Source organism: Polypterus senegalus, chromosome 1 (genome assembly GCF_016835505.1).
Source record: "Polypterus senegalus isolate Bchr_013 chromosome 1, ASM1683550v1, whole genome shotgun sequence".
Classification (NCBI taxonomy): Eukaryota; Metazoa; Chordata; class Cladistia; order Polypteriformes; family Polypteridae; genus Polypterus; species Polypterus senegalus.
The window spans coordinates 230001848-230029084 of record NC_053154.1 but is presented as its reverse complement, the minus strand read 5'-3'; the positions used below and the strand labels follow the sequence as shown (position 1 = coordinate 230029084).

General features: G+C 34.1%; 2 protein-coding genes across 3 annotated transcripts in view; one reads left to right on the top strand and one right to left on the bottom strand.

Annotated features, from left to right (window-relative positions):
* The window catches only part of dock1 (dedicator of cytokinesis 1), a 710521-nt gene that overhangs the window by 413137 nt on the left and 270147 nt on the right, over nt 1–27237 (bottom strand). The gene's annotated exons all lie outside the window — the stretch shown is intronic.
* LOC120539729 (inhibitory synaptic factor 2A) overlaps nt 2754–27237 on the top strand; it is a 98195-nt gene continuing 73711 nt past the window's right edge. For both annotated transcript variants that reach the window (XM_039770114.1, XM_039770119.1), the window contains exons 1-2: nt 2754–3066; nt 24527–25733. In XM_039770114.1, coding sequence (XP_039626048.1) covers nt 2994–3066; nt 24527–25733 — 1280 coding nt within the window. In that variant the 5' untranslated portion in view covers nt 2754–2993. The remainder of the gene's footprint in view (nt 3067–24526; nt 25734–27237) is intronic.

Here is a 27237-nt window from a genome sequence, read left to right as displayed (position 1 = left end):
TCTTTAACTATACCATAATTTTTAAACTAAAACTGAAACTAATACATATACAGTATAAATAAAACAGAAATGTCTTTGTGAACTAAAACTACATAAAGAAGGAAAACTAAAACTAAACTGAAATTTAGTAAGGTCAGAAATTATATAGAAATAAAAACTAATATAAAAAGGCAAAACTATAATAACCTTGATGCATACACTCTATAGTGTGTTTTATGCAAAATTTGTTATATAGGAGTTTTGTCCTCAGAGGATTAATTTACCAAGCTATTAATGGACCTATAACATTGCATTGATATTTATAAGTGTATGCAATTCAGCAAGATCTACTGTATAACATCACAATAATCATCAATTAGTTCAGGTACAAAATAACTTCCTAAATAAACATTTTCAACTATCACTGTAATGAAACTTTAAGATTGGTTACAATACAGCATTATAGCACATAAAATAATTTGTGCCTACATTTTCAGACTGTTCTGGGTTACAAAGCCATAAAAATTGTTGTTACAGCTAAACTAGGCTGCTAGTGTGAAATAAGCTCTGACTTTGCTAAGAATGGATTTCAAATTATGTACATTCTGTAACTCTCTTCCACAGGTAATCCTAGATCAAAAATCATTTCTAAGGCACTGGTTACAAATCAGCCCTTCAAACATCCTTAACCAGTTCACATTTTTGTTCTACTCTACCATTAAACTATCAGATTCTTCTAAACAATGGTTAATGAGCATTTGATTGGCATAAATGCATGTATCAGTGTAGAGCAGAACAATATGTAGAAGTGCTAGAATACTTATAGACCTGGTTGAATACCACGGAGGTAAGTGAATACACTTTTTGCACAAAAGGATCTGATTATTCACTAATGCCCTTATTGATCTCTTTCCAGCTATGAATTTTGTATATTACCTGTCCTGTTATTTATTCTTTAATCATGCAAAAATCCATGTTTAATCATTGTGAAAATATTAATCTCACCAGGAACTATGTCATTACGATATGGAGAAGTTCAATATAAATATTTATCATTGGTAAACAAAACATGGACCATTTGAAGACACAAACAGGTACTAAAATTAGGCCCTTACAAAATGGTTTTATCCCTAAACATATGAAATGTTCAATAAAAATTAAACATTATTGTCAAGGAGCAAGGAACCTGGAGCCAAGTCACAAAATTGGCTTCTGCACTTTTAAGTAAACAAACTCAAATGTGTACAAGTCAAAAACAGTTTTAATTCTAGTTTACTGGTCACTTTTATACTGGTTGTCTGTGAACAAAATAAGACAATGCAGAGTAGGAACATCACTTTGGGAACTCAGTCCAGGAAAGGAATTCATATTTGACTGTTGAATTTGAAGGAGGATAAACTACAAGCAGCAATGCAGAGGTATCCTGGAAACGACTTGTAGTCACTTAACACTTTCCAAATACACATCCTGCAACAAAGCAAGGTATTTTTCTAGATTATTCTCTGACAACCTTGTTTTAACTAGAATTTGTCTCCGTTGTCAGAAATCATCTGTGTTTCATGCAGTTGGACACATTGGCCTTCAAACCTCCCTTTCTTGCTATATTATGTGGTACAGTGTTCAAGATGAATAGTCAATGCCAGGGGCAAATGATGGAAAAGTCTTATATTTAGCATATTAACTGTATCAGCTATTCTATCAAACTAGTGTTGTAAGCTATATGTATTTTATATATAGGTACCAACATTTATAACTATCTAAATGTATCAGCAGCAAAACACTTCAGTTATACTCATGAGATCATAGGTAATTGAATTTTTTTCATGGCTACTAAGGGTGCAAAACAACCTCCATTTCTTATCAACTAGTAATGCTTAAAGGTCTTTTAGTGGTAGATTTTAGCTTAAAGAAACAAGTTGGTTTCTAAAAAGAGACCAGCACTGTTTTACAAAGGCCAACTACAGAGAAAACGTGATTCACTCAACATAATGGGAAGACTGAACCACATTCAAACTAACCACGAAATGATCAAAAAAAAAAAAAACCTTTTGCCCTTATGCAATATTGATTTTTCAAAACACGTACATTATTTTACACACACGTGTTTACATATAAGAACCACATTTTATATTTTTTCTTAATAATATGTTTATATTATTTTGCATGTCACAAACCTTGACAGCCAAATATATTATACTCTAAAGTCCTAAGTAACTACAGCCAAATTCATACAATTGAATCGATTCTACACAAAATTCAACAAGTTTTTGTACACAATCTGCAACACAGCATGTCATAAGGTAACCTCTACCAAGGTGTCAGCAGAGCATTCTGCTGTTCAGAATTTACAAATATCTCCCCAACTCTGGTCTTTAAATAAAAGAACTGAGAAGAATGAATACTATGAATATTAATATCTAGACTAGTATCCTTTAAAAAAAAAAACAGTACTGCAATAAAATTTCAATTCATCCTTTTCCCAGACGTGCCTGCATTCTAGTTTATATAACTCCAATGCAATGAAGTCACCAAGATATCACTTCAGCTGATGAGATAAAAAGCTCTTTATTGCTGATGCATGAGCTTGCCAGCTGTAGCTCATATGAGCCGTGGACTTTCCCGGAGCAGCTTCTGCTCTCCCTCCCTCTGTGTTTCTCTCTGCTTCCCTCCCACTCTCTCCCCCACTCTCTCTCTCACACTCACACACACACACACAAACATGCGCACGCAGATTCACATGCACATTCACACAGCGAGAGAGCGAGCGAGAGAGGGACTGCTGCAGTAAATGAAGGGTATTTCAGGAGTGCATGCCTGCCTGTGATGAACGTTCCATCTGTCACAGCTGAGTAAATGTCTTACTGATACCTGAAGAACAGATGCTATGGGTGCATTTCATGTGGCTTGGAAGAATTTCTTAGATATCTTATAGCTGATGGACAACTAACACTACTGCCGCTTTAACTACTGTAATGGAACATCACCTTGCCAGTGCCAGAATCCCAATAAACTGAATGTACAGACATGTACCTACACCAGAAAAGATCATTAAAATCTCAGCCTTTCTGCTAATAATATATATTAGAGGTAAGAATCTTTCTTTGCATTTTCTTTCCTTCATGATGCAGTTGCTAAAGATTAGTGAAGCAAACCAGACTTCACTTTAAAATAAAGGTTTTATCTCTGCTTTGGTTGAGAAATCAGGAATGGAAACTGAACTGATTTATGAAAAAACATAACGCATGCAATGTTTATGTCTACATCAAACTAAACAAGTGTAAATTGCTTTTAGCTTGATTTGGGTGTTAAGGGATTCATTTCTTTTCAAAAATGAAACAAAAGGAAACAGACTTGAGACAAGTATATAGATTACAGCTGACTGCATAATGTAAATTATCATACAACAAGGAGATCAATGTCAGCAGCAGTCATCAAAAATATAGTACTCTGAATTCAACTGGGTGAAGAGAGAGGTATTGCTTTCAGCCAAACAGATAATGCAGTCATCGAGAAGTAGAAGTCAGTTAGGCTAACACTTGCATCTAGGTTTATTCACCAAAGCATAATGATTCACAGAACACTACTGCTCATGCTCTACACATCTCAAAAAATCTATTTCCATGTGTAATATTAAAAATATAAAATATAATGGCATTCAGGGTAATTACTGTAATTTCACAAGGTTAATTGCCAGATGTTATTTAATTTAAATATTTCTGCATTTCTAACACAGTATATTGCCTTATTAGAGATTAATGTATAAGACATTGTATTTAGAAAAATGTCCACATAAAAATACCAATTATTACATTATCAATTTAAAAAATTGTTTCATAAATATATTAGGAAAAACCTCTTAGACACAACCTGCAGTTTTTATATTTAAGCAATTTTACAGGTTTTTAATTCATTTGATAAAGCACTTTAATGGAAAACGGTCCTCATATATTTCAACAGTTTGAGTCTGCAAACACTATTCAAACTTTCAATTATATACGCTTTGCACCACTGACTCACAAAAGCCTTGTTCTCTGGAGACTTGCTGTTCACTGCGATGAACCACTAAGTCCTGCACAGCCCGATAGAAGGTAGACACTTAGTATGTCCTCAGCTGTTTGCAACCAACAGCAGGTCTTCTATACTTTTCAAAAGATATTTTTTTTCAGATTGGTAAAGAGCTAGAGAAGCATGCGCTTCATAAGGAAATTGCTCTGGGAGAAAACCTGAACAGAATCATGACAGAAACCAGCTACCTCAGCTTTCATCCTGCTGGAATCCAAAATGCAGTATCTGTAGAAGAGATGAATGAAGTATATACCATATGTATTAAGCTGATGTTTTCTTTAATTTTAGATGGGGATACCCTGCCAATATACAATCATTTATATAGACACTGCTGGTGAATTAATCATTCCAGCAAATAAAATAGGACAGTGTAGACTGCTTTGTACAGAACCCAGATGATACCTTTCATGCGCTAATGGGATTATTTATTAAGCTCTTCATTCCAAAGTACTTGATTGAACTACACTCTTGCTTTATGTTTACTAAGTCCTAATATAAATATATCCCTCTCGATTGAAAGGACATATTAGATATACTGTATGATGCTGTCAAAAGGAAAAAATGATTAGGTGCTGCAGAGCTAATACGAGAACAGAATCTAAAAATTAAATGCTTCTAGAAACACTACATATAGTGTGCACATGTGTAGAAAGAAAACTGTGTTACATGATTTCATAAGTATTTCTTTCTACACTAATAAAATGTCAAAATATATATATTTTTTACACACAAGAAAAAACTACACGTAAATATTTAATTACAGCTAGAAGGAAAATTACTAGGCCACAAACACACTACTGTTTCACTTTTGAAAGTATGTATACAATATTAAAATGAATAAATGATGAAAATTCATTGCAAAGGGCATAGTTTAGCTATAAAAAGGTAGAGAAGTTGAAAGGGAAAAAGCACATGAAACAAGCACCTATGCACACCCCCCTCCCCAAAAGAAGATTAACTCAAGAGACCACACACACACACACACAAAAGAGATATGGTATACAGACTTAGAATCCCTAGAAACCACACAAACTGAACACACAACCATGGCGCAAATATATTCACTAGTACTGTATAAACATAGTCAATATTCCAAGCAGTATGTTATCCTTAACTGTGCAGCCCTGTTTGTGTTTTACTTAAGTATAATTATCTTTGTTCATATCCCATCCAAGCTTGCTTCCAATAATACCAACATGATACAAATTTTTGTTAATTTTATGTATATTCAGCAGGTTACACTTGATACAAATTTACATTTGTTTGATGTGATATTTTAAAAGATTTATCTTCCACTACTTCAGCCATTTTCTTACTACTTGCTGGCTTTAACTCTAAGGTAAGCTACTCACAGTAACATTGATGTGCTTAATTTTAAAGCTAGATATCTTTTATATTCTGTTAATCTTTACAATGAACTATATTGTCTATTTTTCCAAATATGTTCAAATAGTGAAATAAATGTCGTAGATTCATTAAATGAATGAACAGTCAGTCCACAAATTCTCTGTTCTTTGTGCTCAGTATAATACTGTTCGGTAAAATTACTACAGTTCATATTTTGATTCTGGCAGCTTTACATATATTGAGATTTATCAAAATAAATGTGATTTCCACTTTTTGACTGTTTATTCAATCTGTGACTTATTCTGTCATGTTTCAGCACATGTCCAAATATTTCTATATGTGGCTTATATATGGCAAATTCAGGATTAGAGCAATAAACATTTACAAACATTCTACAATGATTTCTTGGTAAGGACATGCAAGGAGGTTCCAAATTGACATTTCACATTCAAAGAGAATGCTATACCCATGAACAAGTCTGAAATAGACTTCCGTCTTTATGACAAGATGATGAATGCACCTTGCAAGTACAATACATCTCAACATAAAACAGGCATTGAAGAACACATCAAATAATAATATCAGATAACAAAATATTATGATTTGCAAAGTCATCCAATTATTTTTCCAAATACCTCATTAAGGGTAGGTTTTCAAATGTGCTAAAGATCAGCTAGTACTAGGGGACAATAGAAAAAATATGGAATGTAATGACAGTCATTTAAAGGGCATACATGTACTGCATGCAAAACATACACACGAGGGCAATCTGGTACCTCCTGGAACCCAAACAGTACAATGGTGGATCCTGAGAGGAAATCAAAAACACACATAAATACATTAAATAACTTCAATAATGACAATTTTTGATATAAAAGGATTGGTGACAGCTCTCTGAAGACTATCAGCAAAGTGAAATTACTTGTGAATTATTAAAACAACACTGAACAATTCCATCCCACTCAACACAGTTAAATTATTATTTATTCATTTACTTATGGTTGTTTTGAATAGCATAAACACAATCCATGTAAATTGATTGAATTTTACTCAATTTTAATAGTGTATCTCACTTCCAATTTAGAGCTCACTGCAATATAGTCTTTCTCAAAATAAAAAAAACAGCTGTCAGTCCAAGAAACAATGTTTTTTATACTCATAAGCTATATTTTAAGGAAAGTAGTATAGACCAACCATTCCTTTGACTGCATGCACAGAAAAGTCTGTAGAATTACAGTCATATCTGAGAAGCACATAAAATTTTCATTTTAAATAAGATCCTAATTATATAAAAACCAGCTTGCAAAATGCTTTAATAAAGGACTGACACCAAAACAGCAGTTCCAATGGGACTTATTAAAAAAGAAACATGTAAGCTATCAAATAAAAAAAAATCACTGTTCCTGTGATGATTATTATTACTAATTTTGTTTAAATGTACATACTAAAAGAGATTCTTGGGGCAAAACTAGGTAAAATCAAGATGTTAGCAACTTTACAGGTTTGCTTCATTCTTTAATCAATAATCAAATATGTGAAGCACAGCATAATGCAAAGCCAAGGGAAACACTTGTACCTCCATGGGGAACCAATAAATGTTAAAAAAAAAAGACCAAGACTCAAATATAGATGGAAGAATCTAGAATTCACTGTTCTCTATGCTTACGAAAAAAAAAGTGCTCTTAAAGTAAAAGAAATAACAGGCAAGACGTCAGCTCAATTAGCTATCAGAGCACATCTTAGACAAAGATACTGCATTTGAATCCACACAAAGGATATTCAGCAATGCAAGAAGTTTATGTAATGCAAAGTGCATTGTGTGTAATAGTCATGGTGCTTTAACAATAAGAGCATCAGCAAATTTTATTCTTTAATAACTTCTATTCCAGAATGTTTTAAAAATCTAGGATATAGTACACACATCATGCATCTTATTTGCTTTGTTCATTCATTCATTTCAGTTAAAATGTATCACACTGAGTATTCATCCCTCAGTGTCAACAACATGAAGAAGTTCCAAGTGCCACAGAATTTATAACAAACCTCTAGTGGCGGCTCACTGACAGATGGTGTTAGGACTGTGCTCACACATGACAAACATTAAAATATAACATATATACTATTTTTAAAACTTACCAGCTCACTGGAAAATTCACCAATATCATAAAAAACTTATGAAAAACTATGTCAAGTGCACAGATTCAGTATTTACATTATAATATACAGTGGCAAACGTTCTATCCAGAGAGATGGAGGAAAAAGGGTATTATTGTTCAGAACTCCCCTTGACATACTGTTGAAACCCATGTTATAAAAACAAAAGCAATAAAAACAATAAAAAACAGTTTGACCTAAACATAAATTCAACATGAGTGTGGGTTAGGTGGTCAATGATTATGGTATTAACTACAAAGTTCAGTCTATAGCTATGGCACAATGTGGAACACGAGTGGGACCAATCTTTGCTTAAACTTTTAAAAAAATTCTCAAAACTCTACATTTAAAAATATTATGGGGTTCACTATAGTATAGCCCCTCCCCCACTAGTCAATTATACATTTACCAGTCACCTCAAGCCATTCATAATATTCAAAGTGTCTTTTAATGATGACATGGCTGCATGATAATTCACTCTGTGTGAATGCTTCATGTTAGGAGTAAGTGATCTCTTAGTGATTACTCTTTTTCATCAGTTGTTTCGACGACAGCCACTCTCTTTTTGTACAATATTTTGACTAGTGGTTCATTAATATTCTTTTTTTAAACGCTTTTAGAGATCTCTGTAAAATTATTTTTGCAAAGGCATTCTTTAGGCTAGTGTCTAAATAATATACAACTATTCATCAAGTTTCAAACCTGCTTATCCAAATTTCATGGCTGTGGTGAGATGGAGTCTTTTAAATCAGGATCAGATGCAAGACAGGAACCAAGGGTACCAGTCCATCACTAGGAATACATATGGTTGTTTAATTCAATTTTTTTTTTTTTTTTATATAAACTTGGAGGAAACCTGGGCAATGACATAGGGAGAGCATGCAAATATTGCACACATGCATATATACACACACAGAATCCAGGCTGCTGGAGCTATGAGGCAGTAGCAGCAAATTCTAGTTGTACCAAACTGTAAATGCATAACATAGTAATAGTTTCTTAGGTTGCTGTGTATTTTTTTCATTAAAATCCATTTAGAACTACAGGCAACAATCCATTTAGACAGCAATAGTATATTCATGATGTTCAAAATATGAAGTACAGATTTTAAGTACGGATGTTGATTTAAGCTAATTTATATATAAGATTAATTACGAAACTATGTAGTACTGTTTTCCTCTGTTGCATGTCATGCCATACTACAATTACTTTACAAACTGAAAAAGCGGTGGAATACTCAGGAAAACAGCAGTGAAAGTAGTAGTAGTAAATACAATTCTACTTGAACCTTCTTTAACTAGTATGTTTCAACTAAGAAAGCATACTAGCTTTAGAAAACATGATATTAACTCCAGAATAAATTAAAATAAAAAGGAAGAAAAAGAACCTCTACTTGTTTAATTATTATGAGTATACCCTGCAATATTCCAAAAATATGTAAGTTACTTGTGCCCTACAATGTGTTTTCAGTGCTTCAATGGCTGGTTCCCCACCTTGTACCAGATGCTGCAGAGACAAACACTCTCTACCCTGTGTCTGGGCAAAGGTCAAAAAATTATATTTCTTAATTTCTTAAATAATCTATATACAGTATTTAAAACTTCAAAACATACAGATACAACAAATTTACAGCTAATTCAGTTTTTAATATTCTTAAGCAGACCAACTCAAACAGAATTATGTCTTCAGTTATGCAGTATGAAAGTATAAAGATCCCCTAAACTAAGGAAAATTGTTTTCTAACTAAAGACATCATATAAAAAAATGTCACCACACAGAAGAATTCATATCCTCTACATAATTCAGGCACTATTAGTATAACATCCTCTGAAAGTAAACCACCCATCTATTTTAATATATACAGCACAAGAAAATTATCAAGGGCCACATGCTGAAGGAACAGAAAGCTTCCACTGCTAAAGTGCATAAGGAGATTTAAAGGGATTGCTTATGCAGTTTTATAGTCAATACATAAATCATAATCCACCGGATCACTGAGGACACATCAACAGAAAAGTCCCTTTAGTGTCAGCATTCATACTTAATATTGCATTCAGTTAAGGGACAAATATAAAACTGTCCAAGCAAGAACTTCTGTCTAACACAACATGTTCCAAGGATGAGTCACTTTAGGTTAGTACTGCAACCGATTTGTAATTGGAATTACAGTGTATTAGCCATATAGTTTAATGACTCTGTTATCAGATTTTGAGAGAAGGGAAACTATACCTATTTTGTAGCAGGAACAGCAGTAGTGACAGAAAAGAGACATCATTAACAAGAAGCAAATAATGCTTGGTGTAGTGAAACATGTCAGAATATATGAGACAACTTCATTAATGTCTGCATCCTGTGATTATTATAAATGAAGACAATTAAATATAGTATTGAAACCTACATGACGCACAGAGACCATAATTTAAAATAAGGGATTCTTCTGTACAATACTATACATATTTGGTATTTTACTACACATTTGGAGTCGTAAAGGTAATTTTTAAGTATCAGATCTACAACATATATCCGATAAAGATAAAATCCTTACCCTTTTCTCTGAGATGAAAGAATAAGTTCAAGCAGTACCACTTGGAAAATACACCAAAAAAGCAATCAAAAAGGCAATCACATACTGTATTTGGAACTGCTTTATTTTCCGCATCAGCTTAATCCAATGTTATACTTAGTCGGTCAGAAAAAAACAAAAAGTCTCATCATTTTGCTCATTTTAATGGCACTACAAGAACTAAAACAGCCATTTTGTATAAGCAAACAACAGTGAGAAAAAAATTAAATAATATTACAAATGACACATCTATGCAGCTATTTACAATTTGTAGCAAAATAGACGTAGTAAGTAACTTTAAGATGAATATAACTTTTAAAGCATCTAGCAGTAGTGTACACAGAAGAACATGACGAATGACTGAATGAGCACTGCTTTTCTTCATTACAAACTGAACATCTGAATAAATATTTGGTTATGAATCAAAAGTACAATATATAGGTGAAATCAAGTGAGTGACTTACCCTGGCTAAGTCGTTATCCCTAATGAACCTCATAGTTTTCGTTTGACACTACGAGGTTGGGAATTGTCCTGATACATGTTGAAAAAGCAGCCAATAATTTCTTGCACTCAGTTGTAAGAGTTCTTTTGAAGAGTCAACCCATTGCTACAGTCATTATTTGCATTAAAAATGAATGAATATGAGCGAGCCAGTCCCAAGAATAGATATTCAAGCAAAAGTCAGGACATTACCTCCATTGTGTTTCATAAATTAAGCAAAATGCCTTTTATCATCTGAATTTTTCTTTCAACTTTAATACTACCTTACTTTGATGGAGGGTAATATTTGGAAAATCTGTCTATAACGATTTCTCCCAGAATGCTACTTGCTCCTGATTTATGCATTAACCTGTAACTCTACATATTTTTCATTCTGGCGAGTGGATTTCATCTTATTTTGAATACCTTTATTCTTTAATTCTGCATTTTTAAGTGTTGTAAACTGTACAGCAGACTGAGATAACTTCATCCTTTATCTGTGAAAGCCATATTTTGGTTTAAGAAACAATTATTTTAGTTTTTCTTCCAAGTTCTGATAAGTTTTCTATCGTTTAACTACTGTTTGACCACGTCATTGCAAACACTGAGTATATGATCTTACTCTACTCAATTTCTATGTTATAACTGATTCAAGTCTTTCTTTCACCTTAAGAATCCACATTATTTTCTCTCTTTAAATAAAGGTGATATGGATGGAGTAGTGCTTTACAAAATAAAATATTTGCATGACTGGATATGAAGAATATGGATATGTATTATTATTTTTAAATGATCCACCATATAACACCTTTCACTGCATGACTTGAAAACACAGCAAGCATTAATTATCATTGGTTTCCCTGGCAATTATTTCCATTTACTACAAGTATATAATCTTTATTTCATGTTTTACTTAATATTTAAAATGTAATACTTTCTGTCGTAACTAACTTATCAAACTATATGTGAAAACACATATGTGATAAGGTTACTGATTGACTGACCAAATCATTTCTTAAAATGCTTAATGCTTGGCTTTAGGCGTAGATTTCTAATTCACTGAATAATAAGTGACAATGTTATGTTTCATCTCTATTTAAAAAAGGAACAAAGCTACAATTATTTGAACAACGATATAAAAAATAATCAGTGGGTCACAACATATAATAGAAAATGACACACTGAAGACCAAATTAAGCTAGAGTAGGACAGCTCTAGCAGATATCTGCAAAAGTAAAAAGCAATTTAAACAATAAACCTTTGTATTCCAAATTTTTCTTTTATTTTACAATGTATAACTATCTTCTAAATTTTAATCATCTTTTTCTCCTTAATATGCTAACATTAGAAAACACAGCACTTTTCCTGCTTGAACTGTGATATTTGCATTGCCTAATCAGTGCCCTCACTCTGCTGAAGAGGACAGGTGCTTAATCACCAATAATGATGGACACTTTGATTATTTTTATTGAATTTACTTGTTGCGTTCAGGTTAGCTCAGGGTATTTACTCGCCAAATTTGTTCATTTTATTCAGTGAAATCATTTACGCAGAAATTTAATTGTTTCATCATGGTATATCATTAATAAGCAACTGTTTTTAATGAAGGGCATCAATTTTTGGCTGTTCTTTTGTGAAAAAGAAGATGATGTGAACATGATTAACTTCTCACTATACATCATACAGCTCTTCCTGAAAGCAGCATTAACAACGTTATTAAGAACTGCATGTTGCAATAAAGGCAATGCAGATCGTTGTCAGGAGTAGTGTTTGGTGCTATAGCAAGCTGCTTTATTATAAGTAGTTTTCTACTAGATTACTATGTAAAACATATTTTGAAATTGCAATTTATTACACCACTGATGATTACATTTTGCAAAATAAAAAATAAGGCTTTACACAAAGCAATTGGTGAGACAGCAAGTTTAAAACAGTTATAAAATATTATTACTGTAAATCATATGGCAATAACTTTATGATGCTCCTTTTATAACTTATAATAGAACATTTCTTTAGACATTCATTTTCATTTCAATACAGTGGTTTTTAATAGCATTTCCCAATGCAGTAATAAGTTTAACACAAAAAAGGCAATGCTTGCCTGGCACTGGAGGATACATTATATTTATTTCATTATAAAAGCCTATCAATCATTTTAGTCCTGAACAAACTCAGGAACAAGGTATTATTTCCCAAGTATAAACTATGTTAAAGAACTTTTACATCTTTTAATATGTAACTCAATTAAACTGCTGTAATCATTTTTTTCTTATATCATCTCCATGGATGCTTTTACAAGTATGAATTGAAAAACTCTTATGTTCCACATTTCCCTTACTGTAACAATAAAAAAAACATAACAGCTGTTTTAGAAAGTTCAAAAGCAGGTTTTACTTGTAGTATATAAATTAACCTGTGCTTTACATGGTACTTCTGTAATCAAAAATGTATTAACAGTAAATACATAAGACTACATATAGGAAATTTGATAAACAGTAGGAAATCATTCTGTCCAAAGCTCATTTGTTTAACTCATAGCTAAGCTCTACCATTATCTCATTCAGGTACTTCTTAAACGTTGTAAAAATGTCTGCTTTAGTTTCACATATCAGTAGCTTGTTCTTGATGCAAACAACACTTTCCATAAAGAAGTGCTTCCTGTCCACAATCTAAAATGCACTTCCTCCCAATTACCTCAAATATATGATTTGTCATTTACTTGAAATACTTCCACTGGATCTACTTTATCAATAAAAATTTAATACTTAAGATTGTGACTAAATAAGGCATAGTTAAACTATCTAAGCACCACCCCATTCGGCCCTTATCCCAAAACACAGTGTACTTTACGAAGAAAACAATGTTTCAACATTGCCTTTGTCAACTGCAAAATTAAAACTTATACTGAAAAAAATCAATACTTTTAACTGAATCAAATCAAATATAACAAACTGAACTCTGATACATCCTGATAAAAGAAGTGTTGAAAATATTCCTTGGCTGGTCCTCCTTGTTTGAGTTTTAATGAAACACAATCAGATAAGAACTTGTTAATCCAGTATGTGCTCCCTCAATGGCAGTTGCACCTTCCACAGTAAAGGTAAAGAAGTAGCAGTGAGGTTATAGTTAAGCAGCAAGCAAAGAAATTAGAGAGAAAGTGTACCTTAGTGGGCCTGAGATACCAATGTGTGTAGTATGAGTGTTCAGACTAGGAAAAAAAAATGTCAGAAATTTCTCTGAAACATGACACAATATGGGAAGTACAATAAGCAATGTTTATTACCATTTACAACATTTGTCAATATCAGTAAGCACATGCTACTTGAATCATTTCAAGCATTGACAATGGCACATCACTAGGCCCATGGTGCACAGAATGGTATATATTGTTCAAATTTTTAGTTATTATAAAAGAAAATGATAGGGTTTTTAAAATATTTTGTATAAAACCAAAGGGCCCGTGCTCTCACAGATGTTTCTTCTCATAGTTTCTACTTGAGCGGCGACACAGCTTTGTGTGTTGTTTTAGTTCATCCATTTCAGAATATGTATAATCCCTCAGCAAAGGACTGATCCGTATTTGTATGTGTGATCAGTTACTTCTTGGCATTTACTGTATGGGAGGTAAGCACCAAGCATGTAACTAAAACCTTTCTTGTTATGCATTGCGTAAATAGACCGTCCGTACCTAGCTGAATAAAGTTTACCTTGTCCACCTTTTAAATGTTTTGCTACTTTATTCCCCTTTTATCTTGTTAAACTGAAATGGATGGAAACAAACAAAAGCAGGAAGAATCAAGCTACAGGATTAACAGGAGAAAGGAGTCTTAAAGTTCAGCTCCTTACATTTGGGCACCAACCATGTACATCAGCAGAACACATAGAATAAATTGCTTTGCTTTTGTGTCATGCCAGCAGACATTCTACAGGCAAAGTGCAGTCCATGCGACCTTCCAGTACATTGCAGAATTCAACAAGAATATTAAATGTGCCTATGTTGAGTTGCTTTAATTCAACATTAATAAATTACATTTCTCTGATTCTTTATATAAAATATTAACCAAATTTCTTGGATTATAACATCCCTAATTTAAAGAAATTGTTATTGGCTATGATGACCTGGCATGAACATTTCTTCTTGTTTTTTGACAAAATTGTTACTTCTACCAAAATGATGGCTGAACATGGTGAAAAATTTAAAATTCTCATTCCTCTCCCCTGTTTAATACATTTCGGGGTTACTGTAGGCCAGAACCTGCTAGTTAACTTAACGATCCTGCTTTTGGGAAGTAGGAGCTAAAACCATACAGGTATGGTGGGCAATGTGCAAGCAACACATAGCCAAATCTTAGATGAAGAATTGCATGTTAAACTAATGCATTCAATTTACTTTATTTGGCTTAATTAAGTTTTAAAAAACTCAAATGTTGCCACACAAAAATGAAATGGTACATTTACCATTTTAATAGTCAGTGCAAACAATACTTTTCAAGTGGAAAAAACAAAAACTTTTTTCCCCTCATGCGGTAAGGAATTAAACTCCATTACAAAAAAATGTTATTCTATGCAAGATATCTATTTAAATAAACTTCTTGTACTATATTTTCATCACAAATTAGAACACATAAATAATAATAATAAGTTGCATTTATAGCGCGCCTTTCACAAACTCAAAGTCCCTTTACATACAGAGTGGAAAGTTTTCAGTTGAGATAAGAGTTCCAGAGTTGAGGGGCCATAGCACTGAAGGACCTGCCTCTCAAGGTGGAGAGTCTGGTGGGTGGGACAGTAAGGAGATTACTGTTCGAGGACCTGAGAGAGCGACAAGGAATGCAAGGAGCTGAGTGAGGTAGAGGGTAGCAAGGTTATGTAGGGCTATGAAGGTGAGAAGACATGGAAAAGACAGCTATGTATAATGCCTTTCAGTTAAGCTGAAATTAACATAGAATAAAAATATTGCTTCTTTTGTTATTACTGAGAAAAAAGTCTATAGCAAATACTGGAATGGCCATAGTTGTATTATGTACAGCAAAATAAACAGCAGAGATTAGTTAATTTAGCTCATAAGACTAATCCACTGGAGCTATGGAGAAACAATATGCAATACAGAAGACAAGATTTCAATTTTAGCATTGAAGAAAAAGTGACTTTTATGTCATCTTGACCATTATGGAATAAATTATTAAACAAAACAAACAAAAATAAATAAATAAAGCTGGGCTAAAAAAAAAATACTACTTTTTTCAACAGCATATTAATATTGCTAACTAAATTCAACAACATGCAGTAGAATAATACAGCACAGTTGAGTGTTTGGTACTGCAGTAAAATAACATCATGTTAATTTCAGAAGCGCTTCACACATGTTCAGACTGTATCGTTCATTATGTTAAAAAGAATACACATTATTTCCTACTATGTAGTAAACTATACTCTAATTCTGATGTTTGAAATAGCCATAAAATGTGATAAACTCAAATTTCTGTAAATAAAAACAAAAAAGTACTATACAATATTTAAAATGGGACCCAAGACTTAGGTTATTAAGGTTGTATGCATCCATCAGCTGCTTTATATGATGCATACTGTTTACATTACTGTATAAGATGTACTTCTCACCAAAATAAAGTTTACTCCTTGGAAAACACATTTAATTTCAAAAAGGTCTCCCACAGGATTTCATTGTTAGGTAAACTCTTGCATTTTGTACCCAGCCAAAAAAAAACAGCATTAAACATATTTTTTAACATAATTTAATTTTGCAAACACAATTTTACTTCAATGAACAAAACTCAGATCATGCTCATGAGTACAGACTATGAAGTAGACACTAATTTAATATCTTTGTATAGTATTAAAAACTTCATTCTAAATGTAACACTCCATCAGGAATGCAAAAATAACTTAGCATACCCTTATTATTTGTCTTCACATATATTACTAAAACTTGTTGAAATGAAAAATTATATAAATACAAATGTACATGAAAGTATACTTTATAATTCTCATGTTCAAACAAAATGACTTAATGTGGATTTCAAATTTATTAGTAAGCTCCTTATTTCACAAAGACCAATATTGAGTAAACTGAACACCTCTGAATTCATTCCTGACCCCTAGGTTTTTCAGACTTATATTTAAGTAATTTCCTTTCTTAAAATGTGAATTGCTGTTATTTATTTCTATCCATAGTCCTGGCATACAGTTAGAATCTGCTGTGTTCTTCTGCTGTACATTTGTGAATTAATTCTGCAAAAACACCACAATATTTTTATTTAACCACAAGGTGGAGTAGAGAGCTATGGCAACATCAAATATCTATTATAACTTGCCTTTACAGGTAAGATTTCTGCAGGAACACCAGAGTAAACTAGATTATCAGTGATAAAGAAATAAGTAAAGAAAATGGTCCTGACATTAGTTAGAATAATATATCTCACAGTACAGAAAACATTATTCTGAAGTTAAATGAAAAGCAAGTAAGGAGGCCTCTATTAACCTTTTACAGCATTTCACCAAAAAATTACAGAGTGAGACACAATAACTCAGTTATTAGGTTTCAATGTATAACAAAACTAAATTAGAGTTAGTCAGTCAGTCATTGTCCAACCCGCTATATCCTAACAGAGGGTCACAAAGGTCTGCTGGAGCCAATCCCAGCCAGGACAGGGCGCAAGGCAGGAACAAATCCCGAGCAGGGTGCCAGCCCACCACAGGGCACACGCACACACACACCAATAACACAACAGGGACAATTTAGAATCGCCAATGCACCTAACCTACAAGTCTTTGGACCGTTGGAGGAAACCAGAGTACCCGGAGAAAACCCACACAGACACGGGGAGAACATGCAAACTCCACGCAGGGAGGAACCGGGAAGCAAACCCAACATCAGATGAGGAAACACATCAGGAAGGAGACAATAAATAAAGTTTCAAACTAAATGATTGGAATCATGTAGATCACAAGCAATGCTAATTGACTTACTTATCACCATCGAGCCGTAGAGATTCAGTCTTGGAGTTCCCCTAAAATTGGATACACTTTGGCAAGACTGTTTTGGTGTATAGTCATTGTCCTCTACATTATGTTCCGCTTCTTTGAATCATAGACCAATTGACCACTATATTCCATCAAAGAAAGTGCTGATAATTAATTTGCACTGCTGACTTTAGTATTTACGTCCTTGATGTAATCATTCCTCTGATGGCACCATACATCTGGAAATTTTAAGGCTTGACAACAATAAGTAACAAGTTAGATAATGTATGTATGTTGTAACATTCAAGTGTGTCTGAGGGATATACAGGCACTGTAAGCCTCAAAGGACTGAGTTCATTAAGTTAATTCTAAAACTTTCTGAATCCATTTGAGGGCTTGGTGGGGCCAATGCCCCCTCGTGAGGGTTAGAGAAAGGATGAAAACAGGCCTGGACAGGACTGTAGTCCATCATGAGGACCACTCTCACACACACACACATATAGCATACATGCATACATATATCCTATATTCACACACAGAGACAATTGGCATTTGGCAATTCACATAAATTTAAAAACAAAAACCACTTCTTGGCATTAGCATGTCTGGCTGTTGTCATTTTCATAAAATGGAACAGCAAGTGATCATTCTAGATATGAAGTGAATGAGACACTCTGATGGCAAATTATAGGAAGACATTTGTGTAGCATGAATGCCCAAGAATAGAGTCCATCGTCATTAGTTTAATGCCTGCTTTACTTAATCTCTATCAAAGAGGAATCAAGGCACAGGAAAAAGTCACTTGAACAAATGAACACATGCTTGAAGTATAAACAAATAAATGCCAATATTGTCTGTTTTTGCCTGCTTCACAGTCGCCCTACATGGTGCTGTTCAAATTTAAAACAAGTTTTTAATGAAGCTTTCCCAGTCAGAAGTTTGACCGTGTTATTATTTTTGATATAACACAGGTATGAATATTTGCGCTCGTTGGAGTTACTAGATGTGTAGTTCTAAATATATTGTGAATGTTATGTCTGCATCTGCAAAGCTATGTTTTATTAGATGGGCAGCCTGTTAAAACTATGACATTTTGAAATTCTTCAGTTACTTATCAATTGGGACTGTCCTTGTCACTGGGACGTCTGGTCACCCTACTAAATTATGCTGTCAGTGAAATAGTGAATCATTATAAACAGATAATGGAGCTGTGAGGTTTATTTAGTATAATGTAAATAAAGTGTAAATGTTTATTTGCTCTGTGCACAGTGGCTTACATGAAACAGGGCACGTCACTCATATCTAGATAACCTTTTGCTTTTCATGCTTGCATTTTATAATTTTACAGTTAGGAAAATCACTTAACTTACCTGTTACAACTGAAAGAATCTGGAGGACTGATGTATTACTTATTTTCTGTTTGCACTGAAGCAGCTGGGGAGACTTAATAAAGCAGAAACAACTTGCTGATACACAACTTCCCAATGCGCACCCATATCGACTGGCAAGTGGAGGATTGCCATCCTGCACATGCACAAGCAGCCATTGACAGTGAATTCCTACCCATGCACATAGTGTTTAATTAACTTACACTGTGGATCTATTTTCCATCAGTAATGGCTATCAGAGATGAAAATTTCACAAAATTGGTCCACAACGGGGCTAAGTTGTTTCATGTGGGTAAACAGACATGGGCTATCTCAATAGGTGTTTTGCACATCATACAGTATGATGTTTATGTGTGCCTTGCGCATTATAATTCAGTAATAATTTTCTCCCACGGTCCAAAGACATGCAGGTTAGGTGCACTGCCGATTCTAAATCGTCCCTAGTGTGTGTGTGTGTGTGTGTGTGTGTGCGCGCGTGCGTGCCCTGCGGTGGGCTGACGCCCAGCCTGGGGATTGCTTCCTGCCTTGCGCCCTGTGTTGGCTGGGATTGGCTCCAGCAGATCCCCGTGACCCTGTAGTTAGGATATAGCAGGTTGGATAATGGATTGATGGATGAATGAAGTAATAGTAGTCTTTATTTATTGCTTTTAACATTTCTGTAAAGAAAATGAAGAAATAAACACTTGTTACTGCTAAAACCGCATTTTAATGTCTATAGTGATCCATTTAAACCATCAGCTAAATGTGTGCCTTCTGATGATGGTGACATTGTACACATTTTTTTTTAAACTAAGACACTACTGTAACATACACATATTTAAATTAATAAAATAAATTTTGACAATATGCAATGAAACTGAGAATATAATAATCATCTTTAAATAGCAATCTTTACCCAAAATTCCCATTTTCTGTATGCATGCGTATGCAAATACAGGTAGTCCCCAAGTTACGGACATCCAACCTACGACTTACGAACAGGGCCGCAGCTGCAATGCATGCGCCTTAGTAATTGCCGCTCCGTCATCTTCGGCCTGGGGTGGCTGCAAGCGGTGGCAGCACAGAGGCTGGAGGGGGAGATTTTGCTGCTCATGCAGTGTAGTGTCCCTCGAGCGGCCCCCAGCGGTGACCCGTGGTCCATAGTCACCGGGGCCACAGCTATCGCTCGTGTGCAGGACGGAGGCTTGATGGGGCAGTTCGCTGCCCTTCCACCACACTGCCGCAGCTACTGCTCCTGACTGGACGCAGGCTGGATTGAGCGGAGGGGGGCGTTTCTTGCCCGCCCACCCCACACGGCTGCCCCGTTTGTTTTGTGTAGGCGGCTGGTGATGCTGCAAGCGATCACCTGGTTGTGGCTGAATGGAGGCCATTGAGGGTGAACAAGGCAGCAGGGGGTAGCATTGTAGTGTGCCTCGGGTGGCTGTCTGTTGAATGGGGGTGGTGGTGGGCGATTCACTACCCGCCTTTGGCCGAACCGTGTTCATTCTTGGTGGGCAGACATTGCCGGCAGCATACTGTAGTGGAGGTGACTGTGTGGTGGGCGGGTGGTGAACCGCCCCCACTCATTCTCAATAGCAAGCCTGCTTGTACTGTTATGCACATAGCAGGAAGATGTCTCTTGTCAGTACATCAGACATGTTGACAACGGGTGCCTTCCTGCTGTGATAGCATGTACAGTGCTGTGCAGAAGAGCTCATCTTAACCCTTCAACAATGTCTCTGAAACACAAATCTGATGCAAGTGCTGGTGATACAGTAAAGAAGAGAAAAACCATCATCATTGAAAATAAAGTAGAAATAATAAAAAGGTCAGAGAGAGGTGAAACTCCATCATTCATTGGCAGATCACTTGGTTAAAGTTGGTCAACAATAGCATTTATGAAAATAATGTACCTGTTCCGACTTACATACAAATTCAACTTCAGTACAAACCTACAGTCACTATCTCGTACGTAACCCAGGGACTGGCTGTAATGTAATCTACCTATCCAAGAGAATCTCACAAATGGTGCTGAGCAACAGAGAACAATAATTGCTAAGTTTCAACAAAAGTTTTAATGTAAAGTATGTCCATTTGGGAGACATTCATAGTTTGGGTTAAATCAGCTTTTAGCAATTCACTCAAGAGCTACAGTCCTGCTGCTGTTTTGATGGTTTCATTTTATTTCGCCATGTCTGTCACTTCTATGATACAGTTTCAGGATTATTATTAGCATAATTTTTATTGTTTCTGTTATTGTTGGAATGTGTAAATCATCAGACATTAAGACTGAATATTGGTAGTATGCGAAAATAACACAAAACAATATAAATCGGATATTCGCTTTGAGTGCAGTTGCTCACCCAGGGCCATTTCTGAGCAACAGATTGTCCTGTGCATAGTGCAGACAGTGCAGACACTGCTAAGGCACACAATATGTTCTGGTCCAGTCCGGAAAAATGTTTCTAAACAAAATAAATATAGGACTCGGTACATGGGGCTGCAGTATGCCAAGACCTCCTATGCCAAGAAACATCCCTGGATAAATACAATATATACAAATAAACAAATTACAAAAAAATTCATCTGATTGGTTGGAAACAAATGAACATGCATGATGTCATTAGTACAGATCAATTTGAATACCCCCATGGCAGTAGTGAAAAATCAACAAAATTAAATTATTAGAAAGAAAAACTTCTAATATAATATAATCACCATAATGGATATATTGCAATGCTATTATTTTAAAGAGCATAATTATACAGTACACATTGATAAATTTTCTGGATCTATTTTTCATCTTACATTCTAAGGGACCTGAAACAGAATGATACAATGAAATTGTAATATGATGTGATTTGTAATATAATTCACAAACCTATAAAATTCTCTAATAAACAAGAAATACTAAGTCTGAGGGCAGAAGTTGATGTATTCCATATTTATGGACTCTTGAAGGTTCTGCACACTTTATGATTTCACATAAGAAAAAGTCATATTTAACATAAAGGAAACATAACAGCTGCTACCATGGACAGGTTTTAATATTAATTCAGTGACCGACTGACAGATTTACAGTGAAGCATATGGTAAAAAATATGTCTGGAAGCTATTAGTTTTATAAAATAAATAAATAAATAAAAATTAAAAGCTTGTTGCTAAGTTACCATGCATTTGAAATTCAATGTGAAAATTATTAGCCTGTCGTAAAACCTAACGTCTCTTAGATTCTAACAGAAATGTTTATTTATTTCTTACGTTTGTTTACCTAAGGCTATTAAATAAAGATCAACCACTTTTCCAAGAATAATAACATTTTATCACTTTTCCAAGGATATTTTATCAAAGAAAGATTTATAATCGACATAATGCAAAATGTACAATACTTCAATCCTTAGGAATTTTTCTTCTCATTGAAGAATTCTTTTTAATATACTTGTACTGTATGTTATAACAGATAGTGGTTGACAATTATTAGTCTTAATAGCAATAGATAATGTCATGCTCCGTTCCACAGTTATATTAAAAGTGTAGATGAAAATACAAATAATTTATTTGTCATAGTAAAGAAGCAAAGAAGGAAAATTTATTTGTTTACTACTTTCAATAACTTCTGTATTTTTCATTTGATCTCTATATGATTCAAAAGCTATAAAAACATTAGGAAGGTTTTTTTTGTTAATTGTGTGCTACATGAACATTACAACAATACACAGAATGTTTAAGTATCACTTCTAAGACAAATTCATCTATGCAGCAGTAAAGAACCTCCCCATAGAGCTATTGTTCATAAATGTTCAAGTGCTCAAATTATACAAAACAGGATAACAGCTTGCACTATCGATTGCCTTTCTCTTTATTTAAGCTTACGCAGTTAATTCCTCGGTTGAGGAATTGTCTTGTATTTTAAATCAGATTACTCATCTTCTACACTGGTAAGGCTAGGGGGAGGTGCAATTTATCATTATACTCCACTCATTAAGAAAACCACTCGAGGTGCATTCTTCATAATTGTCACTCTGCCAAGTTGGTGATTGCTGATAGAACTAAGGAGTTTTACGCCTAGCAGCTTTCAGAAAAAAGAACCATCAACACATGCACCTAGTTAGCATGAACAATTTATTTTACAAACAAATATTACTTGTACACATTGAGATACACTTGTTAAATTGCAAGCTCTTTCTGTACATGTAGGCTGCAGTTGTTAGATGGCTTTAGACACAAAATCACTGCTGAAAAACATTACTTTCAATCTAAACGATAAAACAATTTAAATAAAAAAAAACATAATTGTTTGATTTATATATGCTAACCAAGTGCTTTGCATGTACATTAGATAGATGAAGAATTGTCTATTAGTCGCCTAACTACAGTTATTTAAAGATCGAAGTGCTTAGAAGTTCAGTATTTATCATTATACTAGGAGGGTGAGTGTGCCACATTTCTTTACTTGTAATGAAAATCATTCTTCATTTAGCAGTTTTAAAATTTGTATCAATTTATTTAAAAAAAAATGAAAAAGCTGAGTTGCACTCTCCTCTCTCTGTCTCTTTGCGGGTTTAATGGCTGTTTTTTGACAAGGTGAATACAATACTTTGCACATGACAAAATTAAGGGAAAATTAAGAAAACAGATCAAAAATGTAATTGTTAACACTGTACAAATATAACGTTTTAAGAATAAAATTATCCGTATGAATAAAATAAGGAACTGCATTTTTTTTTTATTATTTCTTTATGGGGACAAGCAAATTTTGAGATTACAGAACCTCCTCATTTCTCCTTTAAAAATGTGATATATTCAGTTTTAAACTTTCACTAAGATTAATAAAATGTACTATTTTGTATCAATAATGAAGGCTCAAATATGTCCTCAATATCTAGATCAGAGTATTGTACAATTGGCAGTACACCAGACAACTTGAAAGTAACGCTTTAGGGAAATTCTAAGAAGCACTTGGCCTGTCTAAACAGCAGTTGTAGAATATTTACACCAGCTTGGTAAAATTACATGAAGCAGAACCGTGAAGAAGAGTTCCTGCTCTAGAAAGCCTGAAGGAATGGTTAATCATAAACTACATTTACTGTAACTTTATATATTTGTGTTTTGTACATGTTAGATAGAGTATGTCCTCTTGCTTTTTAAATTATTTCTGCATGCGTGTAAAGGCAATAGAAAGACCAGATTCAGGTTTATTAACCAAGTCAAGATAGCCAAAAGGCAAAATAGCTAAGAATAGGTAAACACAGTACAGTAAAATAAAGCAAAGAGTATTAAACCCCAAGTACAGTTAACATATTAAACAATCAAATTTAAAGTGCAACATTAACCTTTCACTATTACAGTTAAATGTTAATTTTAATATAAAAACATTTGTGGTCAAAATATCACACACAACATTATTTAAGTTTTCTCTTCAAAAACACCTCTATCAAAAGGTTGAAATATTATTTTACTATACTTTGATTTATTGTAAAGCAGCCTACGATTTAGCACTGTTTGATTCATGGTAAGTGCAACTTCATGTGGTTATTTGACTTGGGTGTTCTACAATTAATGGTTAACAGTATGCATTTTCACTCCTAGAAACCATGGTCAGTAAAGAAGCCAGCAAATGTCTTCTCACAAATTCTGAAACGGAGGCTGAGGCAGCAGCTTCACTGGCTTTGGAGATGAAGTACTCACTAGATCCTAATCGACAAATTAGAAAAAGAAATAAAGCCCTACAGGTAAGATTTAAGGACATCTGCGAGGCTCAGAATGAACAGAGGGACTCAGCCCAACAATCTGATCGAAAAAGTACAAAGTCCATCTCTTACAAAGCTGCTTATCGGAAGTATATGACAGTACCTGCAAGGAGATCAATACCCAATGTCACAAAAAGTACGGGGGTACAGACTTCACCTGATCTTAAAAAACGCTATCAAACGTTTCCTTTTGAAAGGAAAAAAGGACATGTCATTAAGAATGCATCCGCTGTGGAAGGCTTAAAAAATCACGACAATGGATTTGTAATCGACATTAAGGGTAATAGAGACAAAGAAAGCTCAGGGGAAGCTATTCAGTGCAGTAGGAAGGTCAGCAATCAAAAACAAGGAGCTTTGACTTCACATACTAATGAATGTATGAATGCAATAGATCAGCATTCCTCTGGCAGCTGTTCTGATGGAACTAAGTGCACCAATTCTTCATTGCAAAGATTTACTAAAGAGGCGGATTGTTTTCCAGAATTGGCAGAAACTGGTTTAAAGGAGCCTGAACATCATCTCTGCCATTCTCGAACCAGACACCACAAAAGGCCATCACAAACCAATCAAGATCAGACACGCCTTGCACAATTATGTTTGCTGAATTCTGACGAAGCCTCCGTTACACATGTAATTGAGACAGACTCCAAAGTTTCAGGGCCTATTGCATGGAATGCTTTGACAGAGGTTGAATGTTTGGACAGTCCATCAACAAATGAAAAGCGCAAAAAAGCAGTGCAACTCAATGGACTGCAATCGCAAACACTTAGCACTCAGGCCTGCTTGATACAAAGTCAGTGCCAGTCAAGCCAATGTAATGAACAACCTCTTAAGACACATGCTTCACCCGCCAAGGACAATCAGTCCTGTCAAAGATCAATGGCTCTGAGTGAGACATGCCAGCAGATTGTGCCAGTTACACAAGATGGGGACCTAAAAGCACAGCTCCAGGTGATGGAAAACTTGATCAGCTCCAGTCAGGAAACAATTAAGGTGCTGCTAGGTGTAATTCAAGAGCTGGAGAAGGGAGAAGCTCACAGAGAAGGGTAAGTAGGCATCAAATTCATGACTGTGACAAATACATACAGGGCTTCTTTAAAAGTAAAAGTTTATTTTTCTCTTAAAAATGCAATCATGAGGATCTCTACTGGAATATAATAGAAATTATCTATGGTGCTGACAAGCTGAACATCACAGAGTTTTATATTGTAATTACAAACAATGCAAATATGGAGTAATCCTTGACCTAATATTTTCAAATATAATATATGAGGTATAATATATAGTATATCAAGGAATGTTAAATCTGGTATGCAATATATAGACATATATAAAACAATCAGCCCACTGGTTATGCTATTTCTTGTTCTTGTCATCATATTCATGTGCAAAATATTTTTCCAAATATTTTCCTAACACTACATTCAAATGTGGATTGTCAAATATATCTGAGTAAGTAACAAATAAAAATATGTATTATCATTTTGTGAAAGTGTAACTGCATGAAATTAATTTAACACTTCATTTTAGTTTGAACAATCCAAAAAGTTTTTACAGCACACAAAAAATTACTCTGAAGGTAAACAAACAGAAATGTATACACCACCACCAGACCACATTATAAAATTTGCTTTAATGTAGGAGCATTTTATATTTTGAAGTTGGTTCATTCTGCTGTGTGCTTTTCTTTTCCTTCTTTTGTATTTGTGCAAAAAAAGGTAATCCAGGTGTATTTGGCAGAAATATGAATAAATATTTAAGAAAGAAAGAGTTTTAACAATCTCACTGTCTGAAAAGAGTTTGTGTATCAGATAAATCAAATCTTTAAAATACATAACCCTAGTTCAGTTTTTGTCAAAACAAATTTTCTGTGAAAAATCAACTGCAATATTCAAAATGAATTTCACATGAATAATTAAATTACTAGTTTTATTTTTTGAAGGTTAAAATTATTTCAAAGACTACTATTACAAATGAATAAAGTATAAAGATTATTGAAGGCACAATACATCCCTGATATCTAGAAAATGTTTTGTGTGACTCTGATTAAGTTCAAAGTCCATGAAAACTTCTATAAAAAGTAAAGATAGTATGGTCAACTAAACATCTGAGCTGCACTCAGTATTTGTATGATTACTTGCTAAGTCTACCTTTTCTAAGGTGTGAAAAAATATTGGTTTTATTTACATATCCATACTGTTTTTCACAATACAATGTCTAGAAGCTACACGTAGCACGTACTGTATAACCAGGTGTTCAAACAGAACGAAGAACTACCTAAAAGCCAGAAAGTTTTTTTATGTCACACAGAAAACTTCTTTTGCATACTTTTCATTTCATTCATATACTAGAAAGACTTGATGCAATTGAAAAGCAAGAACTGTTGTCAGTAATGTAAACACATGCACAAGTAACACATTCAATACAGTGTTGAAATGATACATCTGATACTTTGGCTTTCCTTTTATGACCTACAATTTATAATCAATAAAGCCAGATTAACTGAAACATGAATATTTCCAACTGGAAGATATGTCCATTGGTAAATTA